This window comes from Helobdella robusta (genome assembly GCF_000326865.2).
Source record: "Helobdella robusta unplaced genomic scaffold HELROscaffold_30, whole genome shotgun sequence".
NCBI classification, from domain to species: Eukaryota; Metazoa; Annelida; class Clitellata; order Rhynchobdellida; family Glossiphoniidae; genus Helobdella; species Helobdella robusta.
Window position 1 is genome coordinate 1847798 of NW_008704502.1, and position 10459 is coordinate 1858256.

A 10459-nucleotide genomic window follows, 5' to 3' on the forward strand; every position below is an offset into this window, starting at 1 on the left:
TAAGAAGTCTTCGTTTGTTATGTTAACATGTTGAATTTGCCAGATTTTAATGGCTAAATTTATGGATTATTTAATTTGTTTATTTATCTTAAAATTAACTTTTTAAGTAGAACATGTTGACTACGGATTAGTGATTAGGGATAAAAGGAAATGTGACGTTAGCCTGTGACAGATCTTATTAAAAATTAAAATTTTCAACTTTTTCAAGTTTTTTTCTCCTTTCTCTCTTTCTCATTTCATATTTTCAATAACTTTAGGATACATCATTATATTCAATTTTTAAAATCGAATATTTATAAAATATTTTCAGTATCTTTTTGAATGAGTAGATGAGTAACTACTAAATGTAAATAAGTAATAGTGAAGTATCATTCCAAATACAGACCTCTGTGGTGTCTCAGCCTTTGGTAGTCCTTTAAAAATATCAACCTTCACTTCAAGTATAGTTAATTTAGTTTAGTGGCATTAATTAGGCATTAAACAAAAATTCACCAATAACTTCAAAAGATTTAAAAGTCCAAAATCTCATTAATTAAATAAATGCATAATAAATCTACATATGCTCCTGTTGCTACCGAATCTCCGACAAGTCAGTCAGACGACAACTCGGCATTTCAAACACTCGACTTCCCGCTTGTCACCACCACCACCCACAACAACTGCAGCAGCAACAACAACTACGACGACGACAAAAACATCAATAACGATAACCTCAGCGTTGATGTGAGTATGAAAAGACGTAAAAAGTGGCAAGTGTTTCCGGGAAGAAACTCATTCTGTTGCGACGGAATCATCATAACATCTCAACAACAGGGCATTTTTTATCTCACTTGCACTCTCATCATCGGCACCAACATCCTGTTTTTTGTCTTTGAGTATGTTCGTTGTTTTGCTTAATTTCCACAACAAAATAGGACAAATAATTGGATAGATTTATTGATCAATTGTATTTGTTTATACATAGATAAGTGTTCTATGTCGTTATGGGTACATTTGGTAATGGTTCGTTATGGACTATGATGTAGTATTCATCCAGCTGATACACTAACATAACTACACACACATTTACTCACTCGATCACTTATCAACTCATTCATTCTTTCACGCATTCGTTCTTTAACTCATTCATTCACTCATTCACACACTGACCATCTAGCTCTCCCTTTTTAGCCTCTGAGGTTAGTCTCCTAATACCAATCTGTGCTGGCATCTTGTTTTTCTTCGTTCTGGCTACACTCCTTAGGACAAGTTTCAGTGATCCGGGGATCATTCCTCGAGCCACCAAGTCTGAGGAACTCGAAATTGAGAACCAGATTGGTGGGTGTGTTTGTGGGTGGTGCTGACTGGTTATTGGCTAGCTGGTGATTGGCTGGCTGGTGATTGGCTGGCTAGGGGAAGCATGAAACCACAGTAGTTCTCGTTCATTGATTGTTATGTATACTGATAATGCTGATGATGTTAGCAGCTAGTAATGATTATGTTGATTGTGATGATGGTAATAATGATATTGATGATGATACAGATATTGAAGTTGATGTTGATGAAGATGATGACACTTTCACCCCGTAATTATAAATAATGATTCTGTCAGTTTGCAGTATCACAATTATACATCACGTGTAGTACATGTGTAATGACGGAGACGACGATGATAACGACGATCATGACGATTCTACCTTCTCTGTACTATCAACATCTCACCAGCAGAAGTGGCACAATCGAGTTCGACGACCTCGGTGTACAGGCCTCCACCACGGACCAAGGACATCGTCATTAGGGGACAGTCGGTGCGACTCAAGTACTGCTTCACCTGTAAGATCTTCAGACCACCCAGAGCGTCGCACTGCAGCGTTTGTGATAACTGCGTTGGTGAGTTACTCTACTCATCTGTCTGTCTGTCTGTCTGTTTGTTTGTCGTGTTGGGGTTCTGTTGTGAATGATGGTGATGTCACTTTGGATGATGATGATGATTATGTTGGCGATGATGGAGGTGATATATTTTTGGAATGACTCTCTCTTTCTTTGTTTCTCTCTCTCTCTCTTTTCTCTCTCTCTTAATATACATTATGTGAGTTTGCATATTTCTCTATGCATCGCCACCATAAACTAATAAATTGTTATTTTATAAATTTTTGGATGACAAACTTAAGTACCATGTTGAACTTTCACCATCTCTTTGTTTACATTTAAACTTCTTCAATAATTAATTAATTTAAATCAATAATAATCTCATTAATATGCATCATTTTACATCATGGCTTACTTAATGTAACCGTTGACTTATCTATATCCAGAGTTAATTTATTAATATTCATCACAAGTTTATTAATATTAATGATGAGTAATGAAGAATAATAATTTGCTCATTAATTAGCATCCATAATTATTGTTTGGGCATTTTGCATGTCTGGCACAGTTATAGTCTATGGTACTGTGTATTTCTAGTTAGTGTTATTTCATGTAATTAATTGTCCAATTAATGTTGCTCCTATGATAGGGTCATATTTAATGATGATGACGATGATGTTGATGATGATGATGACGATGTTGATAATTATAATGATGATGACGATGATGATGATGACGATGTTGATGATGATGATGACGATGTTGATGATGATGATGACGATGTTGATGATGATGATGACGATGATGATGATGATGATGACGATGATGTTGATAGGTCGATGGTAACGCCGATGATGTGCTGATGACGACGCTGATGATGACGACGAAGAAGATGAGGATAATGATGATGGGCATGATGATGATGATGACGACGCGAATGATGATGAAGATGATGATGATGAAGAAGAAGATGATGATGATAATGACGCTATTTTCTCCGTATCATCAACATTTTTCTAACTTTTATTAATTCAAAATTAGTCACATCTGACTTGACTTTTTATTCAGTGGAACATTTAAATACAATATCAGCGTTGTTGTTGAATAATTAATGAAGTCTTTTTTTTAACACATTACCACTAAAGAAATGTGTTTGTTATATCACTATCTATTGAATAATTATGAATAAATTATATCATTTGTCACTATCTGTTGAATATTCATGAAGGAATTTTGTGATTTTCACTATCTATTGAATATTCATGGTTATTGATTGTTGATTATTTATAACACTTATTGTATATTTTTAATTTAAATTAATTTTAAATTTAAATTAATTTATATTCATAGCCATCTTCATTACATTATCATCTTATTAATATTTTATTTATCAGAAAGGTTTGATCATCATTGTCCCTGGGTAGGCAATTGCGTTGGCCTGAGAAATTATAGGTATGTGTGTGTGTGTGTGTGTGTGTGTGTGTGTGTGTGTGTGTGGTGTCTGTCTGTACATGTTTGTGTGTGTGGTGTGTAAATAAGTGTGAATGTGAATGTTCATCTAAAATAAAAGTTAATACCTGTACAGGTGTTTTTATAGATGTAAATAATAATGATAGTAATAAATTATTATCATTCTTACGGTTATAAACGGTTTTACTATCCCAAGTGCACGAGTGAATTTATAATGAAATAAATTAGATGTGGAACATGAGAAGCCAAAGGTCTGAACACTTTGAAACCATTGAGACTTCTTGATCTCATTGTATTTAATGTAATTGTATTGCTATTGACCTGGAGAGGCTAAACTATTTGAGATAAAAGTTTCGCATAAATTATGATCTATGCATATGTCTGTACGTAAATTAATAAATTATGCAAATATTTTACATAAGTTATCTTACGCTTAAATGAAATAAATTATGTGCTTAAAATTCGATATAACAGTTAGCATACATTAATCATTTGTAGGCGAATAATTTGCATAAATTAATAAATTATGCAGATATTTCTACATGTTCCTGCTGTCCTTGTCGATCCTCTGCATATTCATCTTCGCATTTTCCATTGCTCATCTCTTTTTACGTAATTTTCTTCTAGTTTTTTTTTTTAATTATAATAATTTATTGCTATATAAATAAATATAAAAATTGCCATCGACATCTCTGCCATCATCTTCGCCATCATAACATCATCACGGTCGTCATCATCATCGTCGTCATCATCGTCGTCATCATCATCCTCATCATCACGCAGTATCAAGGAGTAGTGGTTTCTTGGAAGCAATCAAAAAAGCTCCAGCGAGATATCCTTTGTGATGTTGTTGTTATTGTTGATGTCTTCTTGACATTGTAGATAACACTGTTGTTTTTTTTTTGGACAATTCTCTCGTCAATATCTCTCATAGGTTTCGACATTCCATTGCATTGCATTGTAGAGGGAATCTACTTGCATTTGAAACCTGTCACTGCAACAGTAGCACCAGGCTCCTTGACTGTTACATCATCTCGTCATCAGTAATTTGGCTGATGTTGTTGATGACGACCGCGTTATTTTGTCAGATCTTGATTCTCAATATATTTTCAACTTTTCTTTAACCGTTTATATTTTCATGTTGAATCATTTATAATATTAATGACAACAACATTTTAAACAACGACAAAAATTTGGCCGATGGCTATTTCGTTGAAAACAACAACAAAATATTTTGGCTGCAACGACAACCAAAATATCCATCTCAACCTAAATAAACTACAACAACATTAATCGCGCGACGTCATTGCTGTCACAACAACAACAACATTAACAACAACTACATCCAACAAAAACAACATCAAATTTCAAATGGCCATATCTTTCTGCAAACACTGTTATAGAAGCCCTCATTTGTTTCTTCAGTGTATGGTCGGTCGTTGGGCTGACTGGCTTCCACACTTACCTCGCTGGTGCCAATCTCACCACCAATGAAGACGTTAGTTCTCCCTCTCTCTTTCTTTTATTCTCTCTTTCTCTCTCTCTCTTTCTCTTCTATCTTGTTCTTCTTTTTCTCTCCTTCAACTATCTCTGGTTTGCCTTTTTCCTATTTCCTTTTCTCTCTCTCTCTCTCCTCTCTCTCTCTCTTTTCCTTTCTTTTCTTCCTTCTTTCACTTTCTCTTTTTCTCTTACTTTCTCTGACACTAATTAATATTAGTTGGCACTAATTAATATTTGTTAATTAATTAATTAATTATCTACTACATTTCTTCGTTATAGATGAAAGGTACTTACTCGTCGAAACACGAAGACGTCACCAATCCATACAGTCAGCCGCACATCCTGCATAATTATATGCAAATCATATGCGGGCCTCTCCCGCCGAGCTTGATTGACAGGAGGGGCCTCATCCAGTCAGACTCAAGCAATAATTTTCCCAACTACAATGGCAAGAGCACCCTCCTTGACGATAAAAACGTCATCAATCACGTCACCCCAAACAACAACAACAATAACCTCAATAACAATTTAAACAACAACAGCAACAAATTAAACAACAGTAACAATAGTAATAATAACAGATCGACGAGAAGCAACATTATACCTAACTGTACCGCGGTAGATAATGATGACGACGACGACGACGATGATGACGACGACCCTGCCTATGCCTACAGTGGCGATACTCTATCGTCATCTGATGAAAGCAGTAATCACGTTCATCTCTACCAGCTTAACGGCGACAATAACAATCATAGTAACAAGCTTAGTAGTGTCGGTAATAATAATACGAATATCAATAGCGACGGGGTTAGTAATAATGTTAATAATAATAATCATAATAATAATAAATTTAATTTCAATTTTAAATATAATAAAAATGCAAAACTACATAACGAGGGTGTCGATGATAATATAAATGTCATTTTCGACGGTGGCGATGGTGGTGACGACGGTGGCGAGGATGGTGGTGGTGGTGGTAGGAAAGGGAGCTGTGAAGTCATGGAAACCGTATTCATTAATTTTCAGGTGGTGGTTATGCCGTTATTGTGGATGTTGTTTTTTAGTCTTTATTTATACAACTGCCTCAGGCGCAGAATTGCTGCTTGCGTATCATTACCCTTGGATATAGAGTCTATAATTTATCTGTACCAAGTAGGCCTTTGTAATGCGAAGCCTGTGACATCCACACTACACGTTGGACACACCACACGGCGTTAATACCACACCTTACTCGCATCAACGCCACATGTGTATTTTCAGATAGTGTGGACGCACGAGCGTCGCATCTTATAGCCATGGTCTTGCGGACAGTCAGTTTTGAAATCGAACCAGATCATGGCGCAATAAAAACTCGAGGTTGATGGCACTTCTACCGACGGAGCTAACTCGCTAACTAGGCGCTTTAATAAAGTTGTCGACGGTGATTTTGTTAATGAATATGTAGAAAGTGTGATTCACCGATTTTAAGATATAACTTACTACTAACTAGAAATCCCTTCCAACAGATGTCTTTACTCTTTCGTTCGCATTTTTGCAGGAACCTTCGCACAAGATAAACGCAGACAGAAAGACAGTCAACATGGAGGCTGTCTAATTAACATATTCAACGTAATTAGCATGATTTATGTGCACGTCGTATGTAAAAGATTTAAAATCAAAACTACAACGAAATGGCTGGCGCATAGATAAATATATTGCTAACAAATCCCGTTCCTCTTCATGTTTTCATTTATACTTTTAATTATTTTTCATTGTACGTCTAGTGCATTTAATTAGTTAAGTTTTCTGACAAACACACACACACAACACACCACACACACACAGGCACACACACACACAAACACACAATATTTGTCTGTTTTATTGTGCTTGTGCACGTGAGCGTACTTTTACTATTCAAGTTCATCAATTATGATAATTATCGTTAGAGTTGTTTTTTATTAGGACCGACAATAATGTAAATGTTATTGTTTATTATATTTTTTTATTGGATTTCTTATCTTTTGTTTTTCTTGTTCTTAAAGATGTCTACATACATACATATGTGTGTATGTGTTATTTTTGTAAAGGAGCGTCGTTAACCTATTCATTTGTAAAAGTCAATCTTAACACACACACACGCACACACACACACACACACACACACACAGAGGCATATATATATATATATTATTTCTTTAACAATTTATGTATTGTTGTATTATTTTTTTCCAGTTTTCATCGCATTTTATTATTCACGCATAATTAATTATACATGTATATGTTTAAAAATGAGTTAATGAAAATATATTATATATATATATGTGTGTGTGTGTGTGTGTGTTTATGTGTGTGTGTGTGTGTGTCTGTGTGTGTGTTGATCTAGTTGATATTTTCAATCACTTCTGTGTGTGTGTGTGTTGATCTAGTTGATATTTTCAATCACTTCTATATATGTAAAGGATGAGAAGGGGAAGGTAAGAGATAGTTATAAACAAATGGGGATTTTCGGGCTTCTGAAAATTTCTGTACAAATTTGCCTTTTGAATGGAATGAATCTAGAATTCTCCACAGGAAATTTGTAATTACATGAATGTAATATCGCTTTCCAGTGACAGTGAATGTGGAAAGTTGGGTTGAAATAAAAAACATCTTTGACCTTTGTGGGGCTTTCGAGCTTTACGCTGCGGCATACGTAGGAATTAAAATAAAGCACTTGACCTGAAGATGTTTGGGTCATTAATTATCTCTTACGATATTCCTCGCCAATCACAGGCGGACGGGCTGAACTTTGCCTTAAGTAGAGTTTATGATAGAGAGAATACAATGAGGTAATATCAATTTTGTAGAAAGTATGATAACCACAGATTTTATAATTTAATTTTTTTTCCCGGAATAAAATAAGTTCAACGTCGAGGTCGTCATCTCCTTCAAGTTTCATAAAACGTGGTTTCGATTTGATCTGACGATTTTTCATGCTAAATAATTTTATAGTTCTGAATATTTAGTTTATGTTGATGCCCGTTCGACAAACTCAATATCTCTTGGTTTCCAATAAATTTGGTAGTAGAAGCTTCTGATTTTTTTGACAACACTTTTATTTTTTAGCTGGATGTCTGATAAATTATGCTCAATTTATGATATATGTTTCCATTTAAACAAAGTCAAAATTGCTTATTCAAAGGTTTTGCAATTTTTTACCACGATAATATACAAACTATCTGATTTGTTCTTTGTAGTATACACGTTTTGATCTTATCATCTTTATAGTTTCATTGAACGTCAACTGTTGATACTGAAAAATACTTTTGAACAACTTTTTTACTTGTCAAGAGATTACTTTGGTTTTATTTTGAAATCAGTTTTCCGTTCTTGTGAAAAAATCTAAACAAATTGAAGTAAGTAACATAATAATGACGTGAATTTAACTTCACCATTGCAGTTGATTTGATGAAATTTGCTAAAAGTATAATTTTCATTTGCCTGAGTTAGTATTCCTGCTTCGATTTTTTTTTTGCTTTACAATATTTTCAACATTTTTAGCATGTCTCCTTGGTTGCAGCTACCACCTTTTCCAGTTGAGAGCACATTGTAATAACTGTCTGGTCGGTTTGAAAATTAACTTGGTAACTTAAATTAGCTGTTAGAAAATCGGTTTCGCATATACTTCGTGAGTTGTATTTATTAATTATATTTATATATTTATATATATTTGTAACATGTTTCATCGTCGTTGTTGAAGTTCGGTTCTTTTAATCTGCATAATCTAAGACCAACGATTATACATTCTCATGTTTGTGAAGTGTTGGAATGTTTAATGTAGGAATGATGTAATTGATAATCGCGTTCGTCTACGATGTTGCTTCTAGTCCGTGTTTCTTTAATGGATATTGGATTAAGATTGTCAGGAATGCAATTATTAATGAAAATCACAGCATGTTCCGCGTTTAATTTTTCTTTTTTAATTTCCGTTTTAATTTTAATTTTTTGATTTTTCTAACGGTAGATCGTAAATCATAGTCAAGTTTCTTGAGTTCAAAACCAAAATTTTAGCATAGAACAGGGGTGGGCAAAACTACGGCTATATGTGGCTCGCAAAAAAAGGCGAAAAAATGCATTTAAGAACATATGCGGCCCTTCAAAGGTAAAATAGTTCTCAATGCGGCCCTCACAGCAAAAAGTTTGCCCACCCCTGGCATAGAACATTTAAGCCATATATATATATAGAATATATGTTATTCTACATATGTGATTTAAGCATGATAGATCCATGTTTAATCAAAAAATTTAACAGGGAGTTAACTGACACGGAACATGCTGTATGGATTTCATCTATCAATCTATCTACTATCTATCAATATATATGATTATATATATGATTTGTAATTATTATATTTTATGTCATGTACGTACAAGCGATTTCAAGAGTTACAAAGATGTTAGATAATTCGTGCTGCTACCAACAATGATCTGTTTGTCAATCATTTGATAGCAAATAATCTGCTTCTTTTTTCTTTTTAGTTGCTACATTAATTTTTAAAGTTTCGTAACTGCCATTTTACAATTTGGCATGCCTACGTGAGTACAATAATTATTTTGTAAACAGTTCGAATATTTCATTCTAATGTTTCATCCATCTAAATTTTGAAACTTGAATAGAAGACGATGTAAAAAGTGTCTTTAAGAAGAAAAAAATTTTCAACAACGAATTCATTTTCAATTGGGTATAACATATTTAGGCTTTTTTCATCTGATTTAATGGAAAGCACACAACCTTCTTTTAACTATATTGTGATAAAATTAAACGGAAGAAATAATTGTTAGCTTTCGGTTTGTGCATAATTTAGGTTTATTCTATATTCTCAAATTTTCATCGAGCGTAATTTCATTTGAAACAACTTTTTACATTTATTTTCCACCTAATACATCATGCTGATAATAAAACCAAGTCAGTAAAGCTCTAAATATTCATTGTAGACACATGTATCTACTTTGTTTTTATTCATTATTTTCACTATTTCATTGCATTAACATTGTTTTTAACCTTTTTCAAATACCGCGATGGCAAAGTTTTCCCCCAAAACGCTTACCATTAGTACCTTGCTAATCATGAAAAGGAGTTTTTTTCATTTTTTTTTGCAAAAATCAAAGATTTTTGTTAGCTGATTTGATTGGAATTGATTTGTCCACTTCGAGAGATTGGTTGTGATGGTTTTTGCAAATGTGTTTATTTTGCGAAGGTTGGTGTAAATATTCGATGCGTATTTTAGTGTTTTTTTGTTATTTATGATTTACCGAATTTAATTTAACGCTTACGATTTAAATTCATCATTGAAATGTTTTATAGATGTTTGTCTGTGTGTGTGTGTGTGTGTGTATGTGTGTGTGCCTCTGAATATCGTTTTTAGTTAGTAATTTATCAAAGGAAATCTATCTGATTGTTAAGAAGATTTTATATTTGAATTCATTAAAAACTTTTGTAAATGTTCGTGTTTGTAAAGCTGTACCTGATTTGGTTTTATAAGTACATTTAATATCATGTATGTTTCCCAATCATCTAACCATTAGTTGGTTAACAATTTTAAATCAATTATAAATTTATTTTAACGCTTTTTTTATTATTTTTTATTTAATTTTATTGATGGCCAGCTGGAGCCTA

General features: G+C 33.4%; 1 protein-coding gene across 1 annotated transcript; it reads left to right on the forward strand.

Moving 5' to 3' along the window:
• Nucleotides 1-729: 729 nt before the first annotated feature.
• On the forward strand, nt 730-6510 carry HELRODRAFT_157216 (hypothetical protein; the record flags this gene model as incomplete). Its single annotated transcript, XM_009022115.1, has 10 exons — nt 730-883; nt 1171-1336; nt 1745-1869; nt 3243-3300; nt 3851-3944; nt 4109-4110; nt 4744-4816; nt 5098-5307; nt 6327-6328; nt 6468-6510. 10 exons carry the CDS (start codon nt 730-732, stop codon nt 6508-6510), a joined length of 927 nt encoding a protein of 308 aa, XP_009020363.1.
• Nucleotides 6511-10459: the final 3949 nt, after the last annotated feature.